Source organism: Suncus etruscus, chromosome 13 (assembly GCF_024139225.1).
Source record: "Suncus etruscus isolate mSunEtr1 chromosome 13, mSunEtr1.pri.cur, whole genome shotgun sequence".
In the NCBI taxonomy this organism is placed as follows: Eukaryota; Metazoa; Chordata; class Mammalia; order Eulipotyphla; family Soricidae; genus Suncus; species Suncus etruscus.
In genome coordinates, this window is record NC_064860.1 from 32,070,294 (window position 1) to 32,097,649 (window position 27,356).

The 27,356-nt window shown below is 41.3% G+C and overlaps 1 protein-coding gene across 1 annotated transcript; it reads right to left on the minus strand.

The window, feature by feature from the left end:
- On the minus strand, positions 1 to 26,611 carry PLA1A (phospholipase A1 member A). Its single transcript, XM_049785911.1, has 11 exons — positions 26,494 to 26,611; positions 22,184 to 22,385; positions 18,553 to 18,730; positions 17,961 to 18,069; positions 16,553 to 16,654; positions 12,492 to 12,581; positions 9,539 to 9,706; positions 8,258 to 8,347; positions 3,948 to 4,056; positions 1,496 to 1,660; positions 1 to 527 (listed from the first exon to the last, which is right to left on the minus strand). The coding sequence occupies exons 1-11, from the start codon at positions 26,564 to 26,566 to the stop codon at positions 443 to 445; spliced, it is 1,371 nt and encodes a 456-aa protein (XP_049641868.1). The 5' UTR covers positions 26,567 to 26,611; the 3' UTR covers positions 1 to 442.
- Between the last annotated feature and the right edge of the window lie 745 nt (positions 26,612 to 27,356).

The following is a 27,356-nucleotide window of genomic DNA, read 5'->3' on the forward strand; positions in this document are numbered from 1 at the left end:
CTTTTGGATTTGTACTGAGGAAATATTCCTGGCTGGGAACTAGGGGTCCATATAGGGTGCTGGCGATTGAACCCAAGTTGGCTGCATAAAAGGCAAGCGCCTTACCTCCTTACTATCTCTCTGGCCCTAATCTGGTTGCTGTTTTAAAAAGCACATTCTTTGTATCTATTTCTCCTGAATCCTGTGTACAGATGCCCAAGAATTCAGTAATAGGTGATTAAAAATGAATAGGAAACCTAAATGCTTTTTGTGTTACACTCTTCAAACTGACAATGGAGCTAAATCTTTGCAAACTGAGCTACCTTTTTCCTTTGAAACAGTTACTTAGGGAGGAAATCATGAATAATTTTACCTTCCTTCTAAGTGATAATGATACAGAATAAGTTGAAACCTCCATCTTTGAAATCCAGTAATATATGTCCTGCTCATGCTCATGCTTATACTAAACACAATTTATGTTCAGGTCACAAGTAGCAACCAGTCCTGCTTGTAATGTCACTGGCACAGGTAAACAAGTCATATGGTCACTGCAAGAGAAGAGCAAAGGAAGTGTCAATGGATAGGGCAGGATCTTTGGTTGGTCACGATTGATATATGCTTTGTGTTTCATGACATCAGGTAAGTGGAATTGACTCGTAGTAACGTACTATTCATATTATCTCTCTGGACCAAAATAGAGTTTCTTTTTTTCTTTTGCTTTTGGGCCACAAACTGAGGGGCATCCTCAGGCCTTATTCCTGGTGTTGTGCTCAGGTATTACTCTTGATGGGTTCTAGACCGTATATGATGCCAAGAATTGAACCTGGGTTGGCTACATACAAAGCAAGTGCCTTACCTAATATACTATGACTCTGGTCCCAAAATGGAGTTTCTTAAATTAAGAAAAAATGGGGGGTCTGGAAAGATTACAGTGAATCGGGTGCTTGCCTTGCATGTAGCTATCCCCAACACTCCATATGAACCATCTGAGTCCTCAGGAGCAATCTCTTAGCTTGAAACCAGGAATAAGCCCTGAGCACTGTTAAAGCCTCTTCTATCTACCCCACCCCACTACACACATATACACACACAACTACAAAACAAAACAAAACCAAAAAACGAGGATGAGCAACTAAAATCTATCTACCCTCTTTGACTTCCTACATCCCACTCCAAGATGGCTCTGTAAGGAAGTTCCAGAAAACCCTGGGAATTTGTTATTTTTTGTTTGTTTTTGTGGGTAACATTCATCAGTGTTTGGGGGGTGTATTTCTGGTTCTGTATTCTGCACTCTAAGGAATCACTTCTGGCATAGTCCTATATGAGGTGCCAGATATTAACCCCAGGCTGGGCACATGCACACCCTGCCCACTGTGTTATCACTCAGGTTCTAATGTTGGTTATCTTTGATTTGAAGATACTAGTCATGGGGATGAGTTTGCACACCAGGTAAAACCTATTCATTCTGGGCTTACTCTGATAAACATGTCTGTCTAGTGTGATTCCTAAAACTTACTTGTTATTGACAGGTAGAGGGGCAGTGCAGAACTTCCCAACAATGATATTCCAATCTTTTCTCCAAAGCCGGGTGGAAGATTGAAATTTGAGTTTCACTTGGTTTATCTGACATTGTGGGCTGGTATGAGATATGACTCCATTTCCCTGGAGTTGGTGTCTAGGTCTGCAACCAAATAAAATTTAAAGTTACCATAGCACCTTTGTTTCCCTAAGGTTCCCTTGGGTGTACTGGCTAGCTGTTAGGCATGCACACAGAAAATATGGAAGATGGGACTACAGTCCTTTGTATCACTTTCACTATCTCCTTTGCCCATTTCCCCACAGCTTTATGACTCAGGAATTATCTGTGGACCCAAGGAAATAATGCACCTCAATTTAGAACACCTATCTTGTAAGGTCATGTTCTCAGTGTTACACATGAGCTAAGAACAATCCTTCACTCAGCAGTTTGAGTCTGGGAACTCTGATTATGCCATCTCTGGTCCTGTAAGCAATTTCTACCATACCACATTGAGATGTGTGTATGTACATATGCATGATAGCAACTCAAAAAGGGTGTGACACCCCCTATCAGCAATGACCACAATTGAGATATTCTAGTATTATATAGTGAGAGAGCACCACTCCTGGTGAGTACCACAGTCAAAAGTTTTAGACTTCAAATGAAGAGTGTGAGCCCTGGTAAGCATGTATGCAAGTACCATCACAACTAAAGAAATGAGCACCTCAGTGAACCCTGTGATCTAATGTGTGAGCACTCCAATGCATTGTGCAGGCACCAGAGAGCACCCCAGCTAATATGGGAGTGCCACTGGCAGGTGTGTATACACAACTTCCAGCAATGGCAATAACAAAGGGAAAAGACCAAAATTTTAAGATATCCTCAAAATAGGGTGGCTTCAGGGACTGGAGAGAAAGCTCAAAGATCGGGGGCACTTAGGGTTTCTCCTGGGAATCAGTCTTCCAATATCATCTGACTTCACTACCTTCACAGGCAGGCTCCATCTCCTTTCTCCTCCCAGCACTTGCTACCAATGATACATTTTTCTGTGAGACCCTGTCACATTTGTGCTTTTCCCTTTCTCCTGAAAAATAGATTTGTCAAGCTCCTGTACCCACCTCTGCCAAAAAGACTTAAGCATCTGCAGGCAGCTGGTGGTGGGAAAGGGACACTGGGCAGGGATTCCAGACCAGCTGCATATCTGCCTGCTTCCAGCTCCTGCCAGAAGCCTCCCCTGTGAGTATAGCTCAGAGCAGTGCCAACAGTTTTGCTTTGTCTCTCTGGGTTTGGGACATGCATGGTTTTTCGGGGGCTTATCTTTGCACTGCTTCCCCAACATCCTTTTCAATTTTTCAGCTCTCCTTGACACAACTACAATTTGTTCTCTTTGTTAAAAATCCTCTCATTAGACTGCCTGGCATGAACTTATTCCTCCTCTGGACACTGTTTTGCAAGGATTAGGAACTAACCAAATGCTTTTTGAAAGAAACTCTGTTCCCTGCCAGATTACACTTCCTGCATTCCTGTCACCTCAAGTTTAGGTTTATCAACTGTAGCCCCAGTCAGAAGGGAAAAGCTCAGCACAGTCCTGAATATCAGGTTTACCCATTTGGCCTTGTGCTGATTGTTAACTGCTTTCTAGTTGTCATTTTGTGTAGGAATCCATCCACCCAGGACAACTCCTGGGTTTTCTTCACAGGAGTTTTCTCCCTCAGGCCTAGAAGCTAAAGTTCTGTTACTTGTAGGTGGTTCCTGCCTGGATTCTTGAGAAATATAGAATTTCCTACATAGCTTCATCCCCATGTTCTCACTCCTTATTATGCCACTCTGTTACTTTCTTACCTGATCTGTTTTATTGCACATATGCTTGAACCAGTATAGATCCCAACTCAGGATCAGTGGCTTAGCCTATGTCTGCTGGTACAGTATGATTCATAACCCCACCCCAATGGTCTGAGCACACCCACCAGCAACCACACAGTGCCCCAGAGCTGGATAAGCATGTATGTACATATACATAAGAAGGCAAGGCAACAAATTAATTCTTTTTGGGGGGGGCACACTTGGCAGAGCTTAGGGGTTACTCCTGGCTCTAGGCTCAGAAATCTCCCCTGGCAGGCCCAGGAGACCATATGGGATGTCAGTATTCGAACCACCGTCCTTCTGCATGAAAGGCAAACGCCTTACCTCCATGCTATCTCTCCAGCCCCAACAAATTAATTTTTAAGAAGACTGGCAAGGATAAGAGAGATAGTTCAGAGGTTAAGGCATTGCCTCTTAAGCAGTTAACCTAGGTTCAATCTCTGACACAGTATATGCCAAAAGTAACCCCTAAGCACAGAGTAAGAGTAAGTTCTGAGGATCACTAGTGTGGCCCAAATCCCCAAATTAATTAAAATGATAAACTTTATTTTAAAAGGTTGGCTAACCATATGAAACACTTACTTACATATTGATAGTGATCTTGACTGAGACATTGCTGCTAAGGAAGGTGACTTCGATGTTAGTGTCCTTGTTTCTTGGTTCCTGCAAGTGGAACTCCACCAGACTGTGATGCACTAAAATAAAATAAAATAAAATAAAATAATTAAAGAAAGCAGACCACAAGTGCCAGGGTCAGTGGATTCAAGGTGCCAAGAGCTCCAGAGAGCAGCTTTAGGACACTAAGCTTTGCTTCACAGAAATTGTGTCACTTGGAGTAGATTTTCTGTCAACAAGATCCTCAGACTACTCAATGGGGATAAAAAAAAACCTACAAATCACACAGAACTGAGAAGTAAATGGTTCATGATTGGCTAGAGCATGTGCCCTGAATACTTGAGATCCTGGATTCGATCCCCTAGTATAGTCTGGTACCCTAAGCATCTCCCAGTCTAACTCTGGCAACTCTCAGCACCACTGGATCTAATCAGCACCACATTGCTGGGCCCCAAAGTCACATTCTCAGACCTATTCAACTAGGCCAGCAACCAGAGGCTCCAGAGCCGCGTGCGAGTCTTTAGAAGCTTTTGACAGCAGGGTCGAAAGCAGGGGGCAGGGAGCGGCATCACTTAAATTTTTGTGTGTGTGTGTGGTTTTTGGGTCACACCCGGCAGTGCTCAGGGGTTATTCCTGGCTCCAGGCTCAGAAATTGCTCCTGGCAGGCACAGGGGACCCATATGGGACGCCGGGATTCGAACCGATGACCTCCTGCATGAAAGGCAAATGCCTTACCTCCATGCTATCTGTCTGGCCTCCACTTAAATATTTTAATTGACGGTTAATTTGCACAAATATCTGTTTTACACTGTTAAGTGAAAAAGTTCTTTTTTTCTTCTTCAGATGGACAGCTAACTGCATGATCCTGTATATAGCGTTAAGATAAGAAACAATGTATGCAGTGCAATATTTGTTTTAAATGTCGAGATGGTTTTGTGGCTCCCAGGTTTTTTTTTTTTTACCTTCAGAAACAAGTCCAAGTGACTCTTTATGTCTTAAAGGTTGCTGACTCCTGATCTAGGCTCTGTGTTACTGGGGGTGGCCCCTGACCTTTAAGCACTTCTTGGAAAACCCTCACAAAAATAAGCAGACAAATGAAAAAAATAACTAAATGATTATGTATAGTTTCTACACAGTGTTTGCACCAAGCATATGTTCAATATGTGATGTTATCTCAGTGGTGATTTTTGAAGGGAGGAGGCCATCCTCAAGGATGCTTGGGAGTTACTCCCAGTTTTATGCTCAAGGGTTGCTCCCTGCATGCTCAGGCTGGGAATTGAGCCCAGGCCTTCTGCATGGAAAACAAAGCATATTGCAACTCTTGCAACCTACTCTCCTGACCCAGCCTTTCTTTATTAAGGGGTAATGTTCTGGGGTGTTCTGAAATGACTTCCGTCTTGAAGCGCTTTCACAGACTTGTTGGGAGACTGGCACATACATAGCTATAGAGACAGGCTTCCCCTTCATCTGCTTGCAGGCTTTCTTGGGTCATGCTTCATGGGTGCACATTGTGGAGGCTGGGGGGATGGGCAGAATCAAGTGAATATAGGGAGACTCAGCATAAGCTGCGATCTTTGGGGTCTTGAAGTTGTGACAGGGCTGTTGGCAGATGACAAGATGCCAAGAATTCACAAGAAGGAAAACACTGCGGACACATTCCTCTGGAGAACTCATTTCTCAAGGTCTACACCCCACTGTCTACCTTTTCCTCTTATTTCTTTTGGGGAATACATTGGGTGATGTGCAAGGGCTAAACTGGTGATAACAATTGCAATGGGGTGGCAGAAATGGGAGAGGCTAACTACAGAAGCCAAAGGAATCTTATTGTCTCAGCTGAGTTATATACATCACCTCTACCTTTGCCTCTAGTGCCATTGATGTCAAAAAGTTCCCAAAGAAAATTTTCTCTGGGGTTGAGCAATAGTACAGTGGATAGGTATGGTGTTTGCCTTGAATGTGCTGATGTAGGTTCAATCTCCAGCATCCCATATAGTCGTTAGTCCACCAGGAGTGATTCATTAAGGGTAAACCCTGAGGAGTAAGCTCTGAGGAGCTTCAGGTTGAAGGCCTCAAACAAACAAACAACAACAACAAACAAAAAAGAAGGAAAAAAAGTCCTCCTGTGTATGTAACTCAATGGTAGAGCATTTGTCTTATAATGTATTAGGTTCTAAACCTAACAAAACAAAAAATTTTTTTCTTAGGAGTATTTGGGCCATGGAGAGAGTTTAATAGGCTGAGAGCACATATTTGATGAGGAAAGTACAGACCACTGCTGGGGTGGCCCTCCAAGCACAGAGACTGAAGGCAAGCCCAAACATTGCTCAGTGTGCCAAGAGTCAAAAGAAAAATGGAGGGGCCAGAGCAATAGCACAACAGTAAGGCATTTGTCTTGCACGCAGCCAATACAGGATGGATCCCGGTTCAAATCCTGGCATCCCATATGCCCTCCTCAGCCTAGGAGTGACTTTTAAGTACAGATCCAGGAGTAACTCCTGAGCTCTGCCAGGTGTGACCCCCCCCCCCCAAAAAAAAAAAACAACAAAAAAAAAAGAAAAAGAAAATGGAAAGTTCTGCTTTTTTTTCCTGCACAATCCTAGAGGCTCCAAGAATATTATATGTCTATTCCCACTGGGTGTGCACTGAGAACCAGTTGCTATTTGCGCAGGGACAGAGCCTATACAGTGTGTCAGGGGATCAGAAGCCAAAATCTGGTGCTGCTGTCAAAGTTCTTGAACCTCCCTGTGTCTCTGTCTCTCCATCAATAAACCACAGTTCCCTGACATCACTTCAGAGAACATAGTAGAGGCAAATGAACCTACAGAAGTAAAGCACTTTGTGTTAATCACTGTTCTACAAGGGAAAGTGATATTGGTATAAAATTGCTCCCTGGAGAAGATTTTCTGTCCAATCAGATGCCTTCCTAGCAGGGGTCATGAAGGACCATGTGCTGGGCAAGCAACAGGCACTGCTAAGGGAGACCAGGTATAGAGGGCAGTGCTGTGCTAGCCCTAGGAGAGTTTAGAGGGTAGGACAAACTAGTTCCTAGAACCCCCTGAATGAATCAGTTAGAAATCCTGTGCCCCTGTGAAAGAAAGGACCCAGCATTGATGCTCAGCATATGCTCAGTAACACCTGAGCACTGCTGATATGGCCCCAAAACAAACAAACAAAAAGTGTCACATAAAGGCAGGCTGGTGGGTGGTAAGAAAACTGTGGGCATTGATGGAAGTGAACATACACTTGATGAAAGAAATCATTATTAGAACATTGTATGTTTAAAATCAGTCATAAATCTATAACTTTGAATTTTTATGGTGACTGAATAAAATTTTCAAAAAATTATTCTCCAAACACACATACTTTCTTTTGCCACATTTGGCTGTCTACCAGGGCTTACTCCAGCTTCTGCACTCGGGAATCACTTCTGGCAGGTTTAGGGGACAATATAGAATACCAGATGCCAAATCTAAGTCTTCAGTTTGCTAGTTCCCTACCTACTATACAATTTCACCAACTCTAAACTTTTATCCTATGTATGTGATAAGCCAGATAGGATTATAAAGTAGCAAACATAAGCCAGGAAGCTTGGTCATTATAGTTAGATATGAGTCACATAGGAAAAGGGAAGAGAAATTCAGCTTGTAATGTTCTCATAGTTTAAGACATACTTTGTCATCACATTTAGCATCTTTAAATTACTGGCATCTTAGCTTGAATGAAATGCAATGATTAAAAGTAGTGTTGAACAACTGGGACATAAAAATGAAGAAGAAAGGCAGAAGTGAGGTTTGGTGTTCCTCAAAGAACTCAACATAGAAGAATCACCACGGCGAAAAACTCATGACAGGGTCACCAAGGAGGGGTAAGGAGTATGCCAGAGGGGAGAAGCCAGAGGAAACTCCTTAACACCACTCCAGAGAGAACCCACACTAAGAGGCAGATTTTCAGTATTTGAGGATGGGGAGGGATCAGTATGTAGATGATAAAATGACCTAATTTTATCTCTTTGTCTATCCATCTATCTATCTATCTATCTATCTCTATCTATCTCATTTTATCCTCTACATTTATTATACCTCAAAGTTGAGGTCCTCATCTGTACAGCAATTCTTGACTGGTTTTGAAAGTTCTGATTCTAATACCAGTAGTAGCTACACATTTCTTCCATACCAATTCAGCTTTAGTTTTTCATGTCCCACCTTGACTCTCAAGCAGGGATGGATACCAAGCCTTAGATTCTGCTGACCAAAAGCCAACTAATGAGATCCATGAACTCACCACAGTATGGAGCCCTAGAAGTTGTTAGGAGGTAGACTTTGACTTCCTTGGGGGGTGGCTTTATCTTGATACCCCCTTGTTCCAACAGTCCTGGAAATAAAAAACAAAGATAGGAGATGGCCAGTACCAAGATACAAACAACTCAGTGCAGCAGGGACCAAATGCATAAGGGAACTGGAAATACACTCTTATATCATCTGGCTCATTTTCAGAAGACATTTATAAGAATTTGAGATCACATCTTGAACTTACAGAACCATTTAGATCTCAGCTGTTTTATTGTTAATATGTGGAGTAGGAGCACAGGGAGATCACTGGAGGTGAAGAATGGTGGTTGACAAGTGTGGAAAGTGCATTCCAGGCAGAGAGTAAGTAGTTTGGGCAAAGACATTCATGGTCAAGAAAGATGAAATACTCTTGGAAGGACAAGTAGTTTCATCAGGGGTTTTAATTGCAAGAGAAAGTGTGGTGTAAATTGATTGCTACATCAGCCATCTAAGCTCAGCTGGGGACAGTGGTGATTCAGGCCCAACAGAAGGGAAGTAGCATTAATTTACTTTATTATAGAAGCTAACCCACTTTGACATCTTGTCAAGCTAGTATTTGTTTCATTCATATAAACAGGAACAGGTAAGTCTGAGTGGCAGTCAAGGATGGGAAGAGGGGGCAGAAGAACAGTTTAGACTTCCTTAAGAGTTTTTTCCAAAACCCTCAGCCTGGAAAACTCCAGGATACATGCAGCATGGCTCTGCACAGAGTCCAGCTTCAACAGTCTTTCCAGAGCCAGTCTCCCTAGAATAGCCCAGATCATTCAGTAATGTAGCCCTGATGACCACCAACTAAGCACAACTCCAACTAGACTACAGCACCCAGATTCCCACAGTCAGATATGTCACTCTTAGAGACTGTTCTGATCACTTACACCAGAGAGACTATCAAGAGTTAAATAATGGTGGTCTAGCTAGGAAGGCTGATAGTAAGCCTTCCTTCTGAGAGTGAGGGTAGAGAATGGATTTAAAACGTATTTTTATAATGGGTTGAGTCCAGACTTTGCTGGTAATGAATGTATGTGCAAGAATGTGTTCAGTCAGCAGCAGTATAGAGAATGAGGGGTGGGGCACAGAGGTCAAATGCTGTCTTTTACAGCACAAATGAATTTCTTTACCCCAGTGGGTAGATTTCTTAACTATATAGGCTATCAGGACTAATAAAGAGATAATAGCTAGCAAGATTTGCAGTTTCCCCCAAATAATCAAAGGAAATCAAAGGTATAGCATTTACCAATCTTTGGACAGGAAAGAAGAAAAGGGTTAAAACAATCCACGCAGTGTCCATCAAGAAAGGCCTTGTAGCTGGAGCAGGGAAAGGCCATCAGTGGACAGGAGTTCTCCAGAGCACTGATGTAGAGGTGTACAGCTCTCATGTGATCACAGATCAGATAACTGTAGCCTGAAGAAGGAACAGAAAACACAACCTAGGTTTCAATTCAAGACAAATAAAAATCCCCAAGATATTTACTGTAACACTGCTGAATTTTTTATTACAAGAGGCTATATATATATATATATATATATATATATATATATATATATATGGAATATCCCCTGATCCCCTGATTAAATTCCCCGATTAAATATTTTAATCTCTTGATTAAAATATTTTAAAATTTTAATATCCATGGTCATTGCATTTTTCCTTTCTCTTTTTCTGATTTTCCAGTGTTCAATATATCAAGAAAGATGTTTCCTTCAAAATTCTCTGAAGCAGGAGCATATGAGTATTTTAGGATTATGACCCCACTGCTCAATATGCTCATCTGCTTGCGTGTTTGTACCATCTGCATCAACACTCGAACCATAAGTTTATAACCTCTTTATGTCCAATTCAACAATGAGATAATCAAAGGAGTTCAAGTCTTTCACCAACAAGCATCAAAAGTCAAGTCAGTGAGAGCTTCCCTCAGATGAATAAGAAAATACTAAGTATGTAAAATATTCTAATTCAACAACTTGGGTTTCTTGTTATTGTTTACTGTTTTAAAATGTACAGTGATTAACCTTGAATAAAATGAAACAAAGAATTCTTATGGTAGCAACAATTCTAGGGTTCTGGGATCTCCAAACCCTTTATTTTAGTACCCTACACCCAAGTTTGAGCTGTGTTTTGACCTGCCTTTCTGCCATACTTTGGATTCTCTGGGGCAATAGTCCTTCCTCAAGCACCAGGAATCTGAGCAGACTCAAATCAAGCCATTTGAAAATCACTTTTTCAATGCCATAGAAATTTAAGAAGTCTTTTAAAATCAAACTGTCCCCCATCCTTTTAAAATAATTTTTTGGGAAAATTTAATAATTGCTCAAAGAAGCATATATCTTAAAAATCAGCAAATCTGGTCAAGTGAAAAGTAGTTAATCAGTGAAATAGTCAAAAAGAATCCTGGTCCAGAGCAATAGTACAGTGGTACTTGCCTTGCATGTGCTTACCTTCCAACTCAGTTCTGCAGAGGATATAGCTAGAATGATCTGGGTCATGACTAGGCCAAGGAGGAAGAAGATAGAGTATGGTCATTGGTTTGGGTGATGTTAGATCATGAAATGAAAAGACAGGAACCGGACAGTCGCCAGATTTAATGTCTGTCTGATGTCTGAACCCAGGGACAGAACTTGAACTCCTGAACAACTGAACTCCTGGAACTGAAATTGTCTGCTGCAGTGAGATCGCAGGCCCTTTAACTGTGCTACCTTCAAGACTCTGGGTAAGAAAGTTGGCAGATCCCACATCTATCTGACCTTTGAACCCAAAACTGTGTGGATATTACTTCCTCTGCATGAAGATATTCTAATATATATCCCCTATTTCCAGGCAGATGGTCCATTGCACTTTTATCTCTTAGACAGTATACACAGTCTCAAAACTCAATTAACCCAACAGAGTAACTAGTTGACAATTTTCTTAGAATACCCAAATAACCCTGCATAGTAAGGAAAATAATCTTTATGAAGATGTATTATTAGATGCCATTTGGTAAAAACAAATCAACAGATCACTGCTCAAGTAACAGGGAACCTGAAACTCCAAAAATAACACACACAAAATTCAAAAAATATTGAGGAAACTGAGGAGATCAACTGCAGTTGCAGATAGGGAGAGAAACCTAGTCAAATCTTCAAGCTCATAAAAATGCTTGAGTTTGATTGAAGAGGACCTAAAATCAACATTCAATGCACTGGCAATAGAAATTAAGGAAGATTTCTCAGTAAACTCAGAATTGAGTTGCTATATGACCATATATGTATATATGGTATCTAACTCTTAGACAGAAAAACATTCATTCAAAAGGACATACACACTCTGCTATTCACCTCAGTACTTAACACAATAACTAAGTATTAAAATTAACCTAAATATCTGACCACAAATGAATGGATCATGAAAATATGGTACACACACATAATGAAATATTATATAGTTGTAAGGAAAGATGCAATCATGCAATTCACTGCACTATGGATGGAACTAGAAGATATCATGTTAAATGAAGTGATTCAGAAGAAAAATAAATATAGGATGATATCACTTACATGTGGTATTTAGAATAACTTTTGAGAGAATAAAATAGTTTAAATGGGACTATGAGAAGGAAAATAATAGTGTGGAAGAGGAGCAAAATGTGTAAAAACGGGATAAGAATCTAAGGGATTCAGGTATCTTTATTGGTGGTGGTAAGGAAGAACACAACTAAATACCCAAATCATGGAGTCAACAACAATAAGACCCAAACTTTCATGATCAAATTTAAAAAGGTGCCTGTTATGATGGCAGACTGGACAAGGAGAAATGGGTGAGGTATGGGATGGATTCTGCGAAAGTTAGTGAAGGCAGGTTTTTCTATTGGTGGGATTGGTGTTGAAACGCTTTATGTCTATAATATGATAACTCTGAAAATTATAATGCTTTAAATAAAATTATATTTAAAAAAAGACTTCTCATCAACCCTGAAAAAAAAAGTAGTAGAAAAATAGTTTAAGTATAGTTCAGACTTTAATTTTAGGCATGTCTATTTTATACTCCCTGGGCTCCCAAAGCATCTATTCTGTAAGTGCTGAGCAAGCACTGACAGAAAACCCCTAAAAAATGACACTCTATGGCCCACATGAGTTGGCTCAGTATAAAAGTTCCGATTAATTTCAATCTCTGGGATAAACAAATGCCCATTTCACCCTGGATTTCTGACCTGCATACATGAAGGTGGGACAGCCAGGTTGATCTTGGCCTCCATTGACAAAGTAGTCCACGTGTCCAACAGGAATTCGAATACCCCAATCTGAAAAGAAGTGGAATGTCATTACCTGGGCATATGGTTCAGGTCTCATAGCAAAGCCAACTATAGTCTGTATTACATAATGGGCCACCTTATGGGCACCTCCCTTTTATGTGCAGAACTAGCAGGATTTTCCCATGCTGCAAGAAAGCAAAGAATAATAAATGCATAAAGAGACACACAGTTAGGTCTAATATAATCAAGACAAAAATACCTCCATATAAGGTTTGATAAATTAAAAAATGCAATAGGTTTGAGACATTTTCTTTTTTGTTTGTTTGTTTGTTTGTTTTTGGGCCCCACCCGGTAATGCTCAGGGGTTACTCCTGGCTATGCGCTCAGAAATTGCTCCTGGTTTGGGGGACAATATGGGACACTGGGGGATTGAACCTCTATCCCTCCTAGGTCAGCCACATGCAAGTCAAATGCCCTATCACTCCAGCCACCGCTCCAGCCTCTTGAGACATTTTCTTAAGTAGATTCTATTTTGCCTCGAGCAATAACTCATAGAATATGCTTAGACTACATTCCTACCATTTTCCATGCTCTTATGATTGAGTACAAACCTTTTCAAGGTTTCAAGGGAAGCATTTAGTGAGGATAGGCCACAGTGATCCTCACTGGCCCCTCAGCTGGTGAGAGTCTTAGCTATCAAAGATCCTGATTTTTCTCTCTCATCTCATCCATTGATTATATTTTATTGATTTAACATCAACTTCCAGGAGTTCAGCAGTGACCTAGAAATTAATCCTAGAAATTTCCTCTCTTTCTCTCACTTCCAGTACACATCGCAGTCTGGTCAGCTCTACCTTCAATATGTGTTTCCATCTGTCTCAGTCTTTACTGCTATCACCTTTGCCTAAGACCAAGTCTAGGCATCTTCTGCCTAGACTGCTATTGTAAACATCTGTGATGTATCGCTCATAAAAATCTCCCTTTACCAGTATCCCAATCTCCTTAAAGCAGCCTCTGTCATCTTTCCAACATTAGTGATTGGGGAATCCCACTGCCAGATTGATCCTGCCCCACTTTTCCAGCCTCAGTCAATATCTCTGCTGCCTGCCAACTACATTCTTCCTTCCTCTCTCCTTCCTCCTAGTCTATGCTATTTTTTCTACCAATAATATTCCCCAGCTCTTCCTAGGGCTGACTCATTCTCATCCACTCACATTGTCTTGAGACATTCTCTCCTTGAGAATCCTACTTAAATTTTTACCCAATTCAACTTTCGTTTATTTTCCCTTTTTAATTTTGAGGATGGGCATTTGAGTCATGTCCATTGATACATTAAGGCTACTCCTGGTTTTGTGATCACACAGTACCAGGGATCAAAATATAATCATGTGGTACTGGGCATAAACCAGAATCAGACACATACAAGGCAATTTTTTGTTTGTTTTGGTTTTTGGTTTTTGGGTCACACCCAGCAGGACTCAGGAGTTAGTCCTGGATCTGTGCTCAGAAAACGCTCCTGGCAGGCTCGGGGATGCTGGGATTAGAACCATCCTCCATCCTGTATCACTGCTTGCAAGGCAAATGCCCTACCACTGTGCTATCTCTCTGGCCCTAGGGCAACTCTTTTGTTTTGTTTTGTTTTAGGTTTGGTTTTTTTTGGGGGTGGGGTTTGGAATCACACCCGGCAGCGCTCAGGGGTTACTCCTGGCGCTGCGCTCAGAAATTGTTCCTGGCAGGCTCAGGGGACCATATAGGATGCTGGGGTATGTTCAGATGGGATGAACCAGGGTCCATCCTGGGTTGGCTGCACGCAGGGCAAAACGCCCTACCGCTGTGCTATCTTTCCGGCCTCAATAAGGCAATTCTTAATCCCTTTCCGATCTCTCCAGTGCCTAGCTCATTCTTTTTCTACATGCTTTATCATCAGTCACATTGTGTTGCCTATTACATTGAATCTTTCCTTTACAGAAGCTAGAACAACTATGTACGTTAACACTACCACAACAGAGTGCATTTTTCTGCTCTCTCTCTCTCTCTCTACATATATATATATATATACATATATATGTGTGTGTGTATTTTATTATCAGTAGAGTACTTGGAACAGGAACATGTGCAAACCTTACAAATAACTCATGAAGGAATAGTTCATGAATGTTTTTCCAATTGGTCCCATGGTTAGAGTCTTAGTCAATGTGTCGTAGTGCATCACAGTGATTGTAGTACATACTTACCAGTTTAATGTCAGCTGAATTGATAGATGGGGAAAAATCATTTTATTTTATCTAAGGAGCACAATCAGCTAGCTCAAGTATTGCTCTTGGCTCTGTGCATAGGGTTCATTCTGGTGGGATTTGGAAAACCACATGTGGTGTTGGGAATTAAACCTGGGTAGGCTGTATTTGAGGAAAGTATCTTTTTTTTTAATAAATATGTTTATTTAAGCACCATGATTACAAGCATATTTGTAGTTGAGCTTTAGTTACATATAAAAAAAACACACACACCTCCTTCACCAGGGCAACATTTCTACCAACAATGCCCTCCATCTCTCTCTTCCCATACCCGTTGAGGCAAGTATCTTTTTTTTTTTTTTTTTTTTTGATTTTTGGTTTTTGAGTCATACCTGGCAGCGCTCAGGAGTTACTCCTGGCTCTACACTCAGAAATCACTCCTGGCAGGCTCAGGAGGCCATATGAGATGCCGAACCACTATCCTTCTGCATGAAAGGCAAACGCCTTACCTCCATGCTATTTTTCTGGGCCCGAGGCAAGTATCTTAACCCTGTATCATCTCTCAAGCAAATGGTTGTGTTTTAGGGGTTATATTAAGAAGAAAATCCAGTTTTGGATGTAACTGAGAGGCCTAGTCCATGAAATAGGAACCCATTCTGAGACCTATTCAGCAAATTTAGAAAGAGAAGTTCACTAGCCTAATGGCTGGGCAGAGGTTGATGTGTTAGCTTGTCTACCTATGAAATGAAGGTGGGTAGGAGGCTTGAATAATATACTGCCTGGGTTTCTTCATGAATCACGAATCTGCTGGCTTGGAGGCTAAAATCAGCCTTCTTTGTGAGGCTAGAGGGAAAAATGAGACACTCCTGGCAGGACATGGGGGCTATTCCTGACTTTATATTCAGGGTGATCACTCTCCATAGACTTGGGGAACTATATGTGGTTCAGGGTCAGTTTCATGCAAGATAACCAGTGTATTATCTCTCCGGAACCTAAAAGCAGATTTCTGATCAAAGGGATGGAGACAAGAACAGGAAATCAGGCACTTGGAATTCCAACTCTGCTTGTCAGAGACAAGTGTTTCATTCGGTAGGTTGGTTTTGGACTAAAATGGCTATCCTCAGAGCTTACTCTTGGCTCTTCATTAGCTTGTGGCAGGGATAGGACACTATAGTGGTGCCAGGGATCAAATCTGGGTTGGCTATGTACTTTAACTCCTGTATATCTCCCTGGCCCAGATGCTCTTTTTCCCTTGCTCCTTCCAGGTTGGATACAGGCCCTAGCATAGGCTTTTTGGGCAGAAATGCTAAAGTAATACTGATGTTTCACTGCTCCCACTGAATTCAGAGCTGCAGGAGGATAGTTTTCCCAGATTTCACTTTTGAAATGACAAGAAATCCTTAGTCTCTGCTTGAAATGAGTGATTGAATTCATCTCTAGGGACAGGGGAAAACCTAAAAGTCTGAGTTTATAAGATGAGATCCTTCCATCTCCTGTAGACTGGCACACTCAGTCTAATGCCCCACATGGAAGTGGGGCAGCCATGCCAACAAGAAATTACCCATCATAAAGCCAAATATTACGGCAGAGAAAGAGATTCACAATGAAGCATTTTGTGCCCATAAATGAGAATACTCCCAACAACTGTTGGCTAAATGTCAGACTCTTCCTTTCAGTTGTCAGAGAGAGCAGAGCCAAAAGAGACTTTTGCAGTCACACTAGTCATGTTGCCTCTAGCCCTGGTCCTGTGCTCCCGCCCCCACCCCATGAGGCACCCCAGCTTACGGTCTGTATCTGTGTGGATGGCTTCCACAAACAGGGCATCTCCGGGGTCCAGGCGCTCCTCCAGGCTCGCTCTGGTGTACTCGGGCCCAGCAGGATCTAGACCTGTTAGAACGCACTGTATCAGGGTCCAGGGCCTTCTGGGCCCACTGGCACTTACTGCTCTGATTAGATTATGGACTGCCCCTCCCCAGGCCCCACGGTGAAAGAATTGACTCAGAGCTCCATTTCAAGAACACCCAAATATGTTTCTCTAACCTGTCTTGGCTAAAAGGTGCCTGATAGATAACACAAGCCCTTTGGCTCAGGTCTATATAAAGAATTACTCCTTGTGGAGTAATTGCAAAGGCTGTATGTCTTGGAGCAGTTAGTTAGTATATATAACTGTGCTGGGCAGTTTTATACATTTATTCTCACAGCTACATGGTTTAATATCTCTTTTCATGCCACCTTAAAAAGTAGATCTTTCACTATGTGCCTTAAATATTTCTGTAAAAACAATTGTAATTCACTTTGACCACAATAAAATTAAAAAATATTCATCATTGAAAAAAAAAGTAGATCTTAAGTAAGAAAGAAATTTTAGTGGCTTACTTGGGAGGTCACTAAAAGTTTCATGAGAGAGTATCAGAAAACTTTGTGCCATACCCAGCTGTATTCAACGCTTATTCCTGGCTCTACACTCAGGGATCACTCCATATACTTAGGAAATCATATGTGGTGCCAAAGATTAAACCTGGATAAATCACATGTGAGGCAAGCACCTCACCCCCTGTACTATCTCTCTGGCCTAGAAAAAGAAAGAAATATTTGTTTTATTTTGTTTGGGGACCACATATAGCTGTGCTCAGGTTTATTCCTAGTTCTGTAATCACTCAGAGATTATGCTTAAATGTACTCTAGAATTAAACCAGTGTCAGTCAAGTACAAGGTAAGCCTTTGAGATTTTGCCAATATCTAATTAAACTATCTGGTGACTTCCACAGAGGGCCAGGAGCTATTCACTATTAGTAAGCTATTTTATAAATGTGGACACTTGAGGCTCAGAAAGATATACATGGCCTTGTACCCTAATTTAGAGACCACAACACCACTTTATTTCTGTGGGGTGTTCAGGGCTTACTCCTAGCTCTGTACCTAGGGATCACTTTTGGCCGGGGTCCAGGGATAATGTGGATCAAACCCATGCTTGCCTGTGCAAGGCAAGCATCTGACCTGCTGTACTATATCTCCAGCCCCACAACTCCATTTGCACAAAAGAGACAGAGTTATTATGGTTTAGTATAAATAAGTAAGACAGCTTAGTTCCATGAACAAAGCCTCCATACAACCCACTATGAGCCTCAGCCACGGCCTTTCCAGGGGATACCCTCTGTCTAGAAGCCTGGGAGGATGGGCTTGAAGATCTTACCTGTGATACGTCCTAACCGACCTTCGTAGAACCGTCCCACCATGCCTCCAACATGGGCACCCAGGCTAACACCAATGATGTGGACTGAAGACTCCGACACACCCAGCATCTAGAACAAGGCATTTCAAGTGAGTTCCATCTGGGCTGAGAGTAGTGTGTGGCCTGACAAGTTATCATGATCTCTATTCACACCCCACCAGGTTTCAAACACAGAAAGTTCTGGACATGAGTGTTCTATCTCCTATACTTCAGGGAAAATGGGACAGAATCCTCACCTACTAATCCCAGGCTTTCTTCCAAATTCCCTACTTGGAAGATTACAACCTTCCCAAAGGGAAAGATAATCCTTCCCCTTTGCTGACCTAAATATGGAAAGGCCACCCATTTTATTGAAGGACAATTAAAGTCTATTGGTATTCCCAATGGAACATTCCAGTCAAATTCAACAGAGACTAAAGCTGAGTGGTCAATATAAGACATGCAAGGCTGTTGGATGGCTTAGCTTCTGTCTTGCAGCTTCTCCTCCTGCATTTTTATTTTTGAGTCTTCTCTCAAAATAGCTAAAGCTTGTTCTGCATTTTTCTGCACTTACCATGAGTTTCTTCAGGAAACTGGAAATCTCAAGCCCCAACTTAACCACATTTCCCACAGCTGAAAAATATGCAACTGTTGAGCCATAAACCCAATCCACAGCAATCACATTTGCGTCAGTTGCCCGCAAAATGGCACCAATGACTTTATCAATCCAGGAAGGTTTTGTTCCCAGAGCCCTAAAATGGGACCAAGAGAGGAGAGGACAATTATCTGGTAAGTCAATCTCTTTTCTTTCCTTGAGTCACTCCCAGTGATTCTTTGCCAACTTGCAAACAGTTCAGTGGCACAGCAGTGTTGCTCAGGCCCAATGGTTCTAGAGCCCACCAAGGCATCAAGGCCATCTTGGTGGTTATCACAGGCCTCCACAACTACACAGACGGATGCTCAGTGGCCTCAAAAACCTCCAAAACTGCACCCTGCAAAGATCCAGAGGCCCTATGGTTTCTTGGATCAAACCAGGATTGGTGCAAGCAATGTATATGCTTTAACTTCTATATTCTCCCAGGCCTCTAAATCAGTCTCTTTTAAAGAAAACCTAGAGAACAAAAGGGCAGTAAATTACATAGTATTTTGAACATGGGGAAGACATAATTCCAGAGTAACCAGATGTTCTGCATGCTCTGAAGGAACCTTTGTGTCAATTATAATTATTATTTTATAATAATTTTATAATGATTTTAAAATATTATTATTATTTTATAGAGATGATAGTTCTTTGGGGAGTCTTCTGAATGTAGAAGGCCAGGGTTACAGCATCTTTTTGTTTGTTTGTTTGTTTGTTTGTTTTTTTGCATCACACCCAGCAGCGCTCAGGGGTTACTCCTGGCTTCATGCTCAGAAATGGCTCCTGGCAGGCTGAGGGGACCATATGGGATGCCAGAATTTGAACCAATGACCTTCTGAATGAAAGGCAAACGCCTTACCTCCATGCTATCTCTCCGGCCCTGGGTTTCAGCATCTTTATAAACAACTTGAGCACCACTTGGTATGATCCCCAAACAAAACCAACAAAAATTGGTAGCCTTTGTGCCCTTTAATGCAGCTTTGTGCTTTGAATTCAGATCATAATTGAGCTTCTCCAGCCCTCAGTAGGGCAATTGTGTACCAGGCATGAGCCATTTAGATTACATGTTCTATTCCTGACTGATAGCAAAAGAAAGGTTGCTTTGTCCTTTTATGCTAAGATCACATAATTTCTTTCATGTCTTTCTCTTCTTCCTTTATTACTATTGTTATGTGATGACCAAGATCACAAACACACCTGGCTAGAATACTCATGAAGCACCCTGGCTGTGATTCTCACTGGAGTGGGAGAGTCACACACTGCTTTATGGGGCTTACACACCCGTCATTGGTACTTTAAATGTGGTACTTGTACACATTACATTGTTCACTAGGGTCACATTCTAAGCTAAAACTCATAATGTACAGTTTGTGTGCTCCCTGGGGTTCAGTGTAGTGTGTGTCTATCCAGGGTGGCCCATCCTTTCAACCAGTGCCAGGGGCACTTGTAACAAGCAGAGAACTTTACTAAAAGCAGGGAGTCCTGAGAAGTGTAACCACTTAAGGCTTAAATAAAGATAATAAGAGCATAGAATTTTAACCCTGGAAAACTGAGTCTAACTTATTTGAAGTCCCCTTATCTGTACATTCTGACCCCCTCACAATGGACCCTGTTATCTAGGTATTCCTATCTGTTCAATGCACCTATGACATAATGCGTACATGCAAAATTCTGCCTGCATAAGGTATTTTAGCTAAGCCTTGTGCTTCAATAAATGGAACCCTTCTCCCATTCTTGTCTGTCTCTGTCTGTTATTTGTTCTGTGTAGAAAAAGTAACCCACAATTGACTGGTGTTCGCTACAAATCAGGACTCTCCTCCTACATCTGGTTAGGTTGTAGCCAAAAAAAAATCACAGATAACAAAAATGCCAGGATTGTGCATGTATTACTATGGTTTTCAACTTTGTAAACATACCTTGACAATAGAGTACAAGGCAGGCACTCTAAGCCACTATACATATTAATTCATGAGGCCCAGGATTTTTCATCCAATAATTCAGAATAAATCTAGAATAAAGACGTTTTCCATGTAACAACTTTCATTTTTTATCCTTTTATTTGCTTAACAGATAGACCAGGAAATTTTCTGAGAAATATACAGTGTATTCCTTATTCGTTTGGAACTTACAGTATAACAGGGTTTATTCTCACCTTTGTGCCAGAGATCACTCCCAGTGATTCACAAGAAATTATATAGTCCAGGGGTCAAACTTGGGTTTGTTGCATGCAAGGAAAACACCTTACTCCTATTTAATCTCTCCCATTCATAGTAGAACTTAGAAGAGTGTTATAAAAATATTCTGAACCTTTCTAAGAGCAAGGGGTTGTATAAGAAAGGTCTTCGGTGACCCACAACACAGGTATCATCAGAAAAGACTCCAAAGCCTCAGTGGAGCACAGACTGCAATGGACTCTGCAATTACCATGCTGATTAGACATCCCAACCCTCCAGCTCTGCTGGTGCTTACTGGACTGGGCCACACACTGACTTGGGTAGTGGCTGAATATAAATGGCCAAAAAGAGAGCCTGACTTAAGAATGATGAGATGCTTAATAAGGTTGTGGTTAGGTTCCAGGAATCTGGTGGTTTGAGAAGCAGAGAGAACCCAGAAATTAGGAACTAACAATTCTCTGTGACATGCTATGTGCCTTTTCTCACTGTCCCCAGATCTGATTTCCCTGGATGCTACTATTTATCACATTCTCTTCCTCTTTCCTCCCAGAAACTTCTCTGTTTCTCTCCTCCAGTAGACTTTGGAGGGAAGATGGTGGAAGGATTATATATGGATTGAGACACAATGACTACACATCACAACAAAACTTGGACTGTAGAACTTTGAAGAAGTTGAAAAAGAGAAATGTCCGTTAGCTCTGAGAAATACCAAGCTCATTTTTATTGGGAGGTGAAATGAAAAATACTCAGAGAAGTTTCTTCTTTTGGAGGGAGGGCATTTAGGCCATACCTGAAAGTGTAAAGGGAATATGGCACTGCCATATCAAATCAAAGTGGAATAAACTTCATGCAAAGAAGTGCATTACTCCCTGAATTATATCTCCTGACCCTCTTAGGACATAAAACTAAGTAAGAAGAGAGGAGGAAGTAAAAACCTTTTCCACAAACATCACATTGTCCTCACATTACTCATCATCCTCATTGGATTTCACAAGGCCTATGGCTTCATTGGTTGAAATGACTCATTAAGAAATAAAAGGTCCTTAAGACCATCTCTACAAACTTCCTTTTACTTACTTATGGAAACAAGGTTCTATGTAGTCTGGCAACTTATTTAGAATCAGAAGAATGGAATAGCTGAGATTGTATAGACAAAAGAGAGTGGGAATTGTGTATACAACTGACATGAACAAATGACCTAATGTGAGGTGATGTCACTATGAGACACCATCAAAAATGGCAGGAAGTGAGAATCAAAAATGTGATGGTCAGTCAGTCCATTTCTCCTCATGTCCATGGCTAGCTTTCTGAAGCACTGTGGACCCTTCACGAACACTAGATGGTTGTGCTCATTCTAATTGAATGGATTCTATTGGTTGATTAATTCCCACCTAAATCCATGGATAATTAGTTTGGTGTCCAGCGAGGCATTGAACCCAAATTGTTGGATGTCGCTCTTTTCTGATACAAGTTGCCCACAGTTAGGGTTCTTAGAAGTGAAAAGAAGAAACTGGACTTTGAGTTTGGTGCCTCGGAGTAAGCTGGCATTCTGGAAATCCGTGCACTTTGGAGGTGGAGTAGGAGGTTCAGCTCCTGGGGAGAAAAGCAACAAGCAACAAAAGAAGAAAAGATTCAAGATGGGGCCATCAGTGCTTTGGGGAAAAAATTAAGAAAGCTGTCCTTGAAACAAAGACCTGGGAGTCTGCAGGCACTCTAAGTCAGCTAGTGCAAGAATTGGACTTATTAAATATGGTGTCTCTGTAACTGGTATCTAAGAATATTTCCTCTGTCTAAAGGTAAAATTACAGAAAAAAATATGAACATTGTTCACGAGTCCTAAATGATCTTAACCATCTTCCCTGGAAACCACTTACCTGTAAAACTACTACATTTTTATTCCCTTATTCTTCCCAATGTAGAACAAATATCCCACTCTCCAAAGGCTTTTGCTTCAGTGATTGCTTCACTCAGCATGTCTTCTTGGCCTCCACAGGGTTAATTCCTACCCTTTCTCCCAATCTTCAAGAAATTATCAAATGGTTCACCTCACCCTATTATTCAGATTATTGTCTACATATGTTCCTCTTTTCTCTTCTCTCAATCTTCCTTACCCTGATCTACTTGTTTACTTTCATAGCAATTGTTAGCTTCAAATCTACTATAGAATTTATTGCTATTTCCCTCATCATGAATGAACATGATGGAATTTACCAATTTATTTTTTTCTTTTGTTTTTGTTTTTGAGCCACACCCGGCGGTGCTCAGGGGTTACTGTTGGCTGTCTGCTCAGAAATAGCTCCTGACAGACACGGAGGACCATATGGGACCCTGGGATTCGAACCAACTACCTTAGGTCCTGGGTTGGCTGCTTGCAAGGCAAACGCCACTGTGCTATCTCTCAAGCCTGAATTTGCCAATTTATTACTAAACTTTATTTCCCCATAATAAATTTTGGGGGGAACACATTTGGCAGTGCTTGGGAACCACTACTGGGGGAGTTACTTAGGGAAACACATACTACCAGGGATCAAAACCAGACATTCTCTAGGCAAGGCACATACTCCAGCTCTCAGAGTCTTCTCCACAGCCTTGGACTTTGTTCATTTTTGTTTTGGGGCCATACCTGGCAGAGCTTAGGATTTATTTTTGGCTGTGTGCTCAGAGATCACTCCTCGGAGGCTTGGGGGACTATATGGGATCCTGGGAATCAGGCCCGGATCTGTCCCAGGTAGGCCGTGTGCAAAGCAAATGCCCTACCACTGTGCTATCACTCTGGCCCCAGGACTATACTTTTTAAGAAGGCAGGAAATTTAACCCATTTTGTTTATTTTACTGCTTAGAATAGTGCCCATCACACAAAATAGACCCTGAAAACTAGTTCTTTGAAAATAAACTAAACTAGTTTTAGTCTTGATAAGACAGAGAAAATAAAGAGGAAGTAAAAATAAATAATACAAAGAATAAAATGAGGATATGAATATATACGTTTATTTAATCAGAAAAACATGTTTATAGCTAACAAAAACTTAAGAATATAGACATTTTCTTTAAAACTGGACTGTTTCCTAGAAAAAAAAAATTGCAACTCACCAAAACCAAGCCACGAGAGAAAAATAAGGAAACCAAATGTAAAATGGTGGCATTAAGGAACTGAAATAAAACTTTGAATCACACCTAAAGGTGCTAAGTGGTTTGGGGCAGGGGTGCTTTTGAGAGCTAGCCCATTTGCAGTACCAGGAATTAAACGCACATACAAAACAATTGCTTCACCCTGTGAACCACATCCCAAGACCCTGACACAGTTGCTTTAAGTCTATCTATGGAAACACTGCCAGAGAGTTCTACAAAAAGTTCTACCAATATTCAATCTCTTTTCAGAAGAAAATGGTTGCCAAATTTCAACTTTGTGAGATAAATGGGCTCATCAGAAACCCCATGTCATGGGGATAGAGAAGGATGGGGTACAAGGCCACCTATACAGTCAGTAGGCAAGTGATAAAAATCTCACAGATCAGTAAAGAAAGATAAAATTCAAACCAAACAAAACCCAATTGTGTCCCTTTTGTCTGGGGCTACAGCTTTTCTATTTAGGATGCCTCAATAAGAATGAATGGGCCTTGGGAAAATGAAGAGATCAGTATTATCCTTTACATGGGGGAAGAGTGGGGAGATACTAAGCTATTGTATTAGAAATAAAAACAAGAGCTACCTTTGGGGTTAGAGAGACCAAGAGAAGAAGCAGCAAATGGATTTTAGGATTTTTAGTAACACTTTATTCATCTGGATGATTGTTGCACAGATGCAGTCACTAAAAATTATCCTCTGTGTTTTAATAATTTGTGTTCTTTTTTGTAAATATGTTATACTTTTAATAAAAGGTTTATTTTAGAGACAGGGATAGTAAAGCACAACAAACGAGTTGGTTAAGTGGAGAATGCAATTCCTAGGACAACCCCAGACCTGACTATGGCCCAGACTTAGCAGTGCTGCTGTTTGGGATCTCCTGTGCCACAACAAAGTGTGCAAGAGCTACACAGCTAAACTGTGCAACCCCCAGCTATAAACACCAAAAACAAGGAGAGAATGTGTGTGTGAAAGAGATAGAGAAAGGAAGAAAGTCCATTTAAGGCAAGAGAGATGACCCACAGATTAAGACAACATATTCCTTGCATGCTACCAACTTCAGCTCAATCTATAGCATCACATAGTTCCCTGAACACCACTGGATATGACTTCTGAATGTCAAATTATTGGTTGGGAATCCCTGGGAGGGGCACCAGACCTTCCCAGCACCTTTTAGGAGGCCCAGCATCCCAAAATGTAACTTAAACGTTTACAATGTCATTCCATCATTTTCTTTGCAGAATCAAGTGGAGGTTAGCCTGACTCAGAGCCTATGTTGCAGTTTCTGCTAACCTATAGCTGCCCTGAAGCAGTTGTACTGGGTGTAAATCTTTGAGCACCTGCCAGTCATGGAACATAGTGCTCAATGTTCTACAAGAGGTAAAATTCCCCAGAATCTCACCTTTTGGGAACAATAATCAAGATAGGATAGAGCAATCAGGAACTCAGCAGCCCCCTTCAAAGTTGTCTGATAAGTGAGGTTAGCCCAGCTACTTGTGTACACAGAACTTTGGAACAGGGGGAGAGAGCCAAGTGGAGGAATCAAGCATTGAAGTATAATAAACACTAACGACAGGTGGAAAGAGCTAAAATAAATGAACAAAAGGGCTAGAACATCTGCAGGCAAGATACATTCTAAAGTCCGTGATGGACTGAAATCTTTTAGATGAAACAGGAAAGGAGTCTGCTGTCTCTGCAGTTGGGAAGAAAAGGGAGGGAAGCTTCTCAAAGGCAAGCCACTGCTGGGACCTGGAGTGACTCTTTACTGAGAATCTCAGTCACTCCGGAGTCTTCAGCTCTCTTAAGCAAAGGGCAGTGGCTGGTAGGTTGGTCTTTTTTGTTGTTATTTGTTTTGTTTTTACTCTGGCATAGGAAAAATGCAAATAACATCTATAGTAACTAAGGGCAACAGTAAGTTACTCATCAGCCAGGAATGATGAGAAATCTGAATTTGAGTAAGGGTGGAAAGAACATAAAGATCGTACCAATCTCACACTAGCTGTGAGCTTAGAAATTTAAAATAAATAGTGACCCTTTATAGAGTGCCATAACTAATTTTTGAACAGATCAACTTTTCTTTACTTAGTGCTATCCTGGCAAAGCAAAATGAAGTAATAGGTTTTAAGAAAATGGGGGGGGGGAGTGGGAGGAGTTGGAGGGGTGTCAGAGCAGAAGCGCAGCGATAAGGAGTTTGCCTTGCACAGCACACACTAACCTAGGATGGACTGCGGTTCAATCCCCCAGCGTCCCATATGTCCCCCAAGCCAAGAGCAGTTTCTGAGCACATAGCCAAGAGTAACCCTTGAGCGTCACAGAGTATGGTCCAAAAACGGAAAAAGAAAAAAATTGAATAAGGAAAAGTTTAAATTTTTTGGACTTGAGAAAGTGTCCTGGTTAGCATCATTATGATTGTGGGGTATTTTTATTTTTTCTTAAAATTTACTTAGGGGGAGAGCTTTTAGGGGACCTTCCAAAAGGTCCTGGATAGCCAGATGGTTTGTGAAACACAAGTTGATTGAAAAAAAGTTCCACCCACCCCAGTCCTTCTCAAAAAAGAAAAAAAAAAAAAAAAACTTACCTGAATTTCCAATGCTAAGCCATAAAAGGAGTCCACACCAGCCTAACTGTCTCCCCCAACAGCTTGGGAGCATCCTGAAGGCCAGAGTTTAAGAAGTCACTTACCCAATGCCAGAGAGCTCTTATAACCCTACTGTCCCTGGTTTGAATATAAAATACTTCCTTGGGTCTCACTAATCATTAACTGACCTCATGACCTGAAAAGAAAAATAAACTGCTCCTATTTGCTTAACTTCTACGGTTTTTTCATTTTCTTCTTCTCAATGAAAATAAATGAAAACATTTTTGTTTTCTTTCTGTTTTGTTTCCCAATTAGGGGACATTGAAACACATTGTCCTTCCTCTGTGTGTGTGTGTATGTGTGTGTGTGTGTGTGTGTGTGTGTGTGTGTGTGTGTGTGTGTGTGTACCAAATAGTCTAAAGAAACTATTTCCTGAACCTCTCCCACTTCCCATTATAAAATATGAGGGAAAAATAACCTGGTGGGTTCTTTTTCATCTCTAGGAAATCCCAAAGACTTCATTGTACTGGAATTTTGTGGGCAGTCTCCACTTGAGAAGAAGACTGCGTGACTTTAGTTCACACACCTCAGTTCTGTTTTGAATCCCTAGGGCCTAGCCAAGTAGTCAAGCTGAGTTACATTTAAGAGAAGCTGAAGATCCAGAGAGTCTCCCTAGCATCACCTATGGTCCTCTGAGCCCCACCAGGAGTTAGCCTTCAGCATAAAGCCAGAACTAAATCCTGAATACCAGCAAGTGTAGGCCCAGATATGGGATGCATGCTGGGAACAGGGGTGGAGGGAGGACAACTTTGGTGGTGGGAATTCCCCTGATTCACTTTCAATATGTACCTAAAATATTACTG

Coding starts and splice junctions, on each gene's coding strand:
- PLA1A (XM_049785911.1), bottom strand. CDS start 26,566: ATGCTCCCAAGCTGTTGGGGGAGACAGTTAGGCTGGTGTGGACTCCTT. Junction 4,057..8,257: donor TTCTAGGGCTCCATACTGTG/GTGAGTTCATGG, acceptor ATTTTATTTTAG/TGCATCACAGTCTGGTGGAG. Junction 528..1,495: donor CCTCTACCTGTCAATAACAA/GTAAGTTTTAGG, acceptor CTTCTCTTGCAG/TGACCATATGACTTGTTTAC.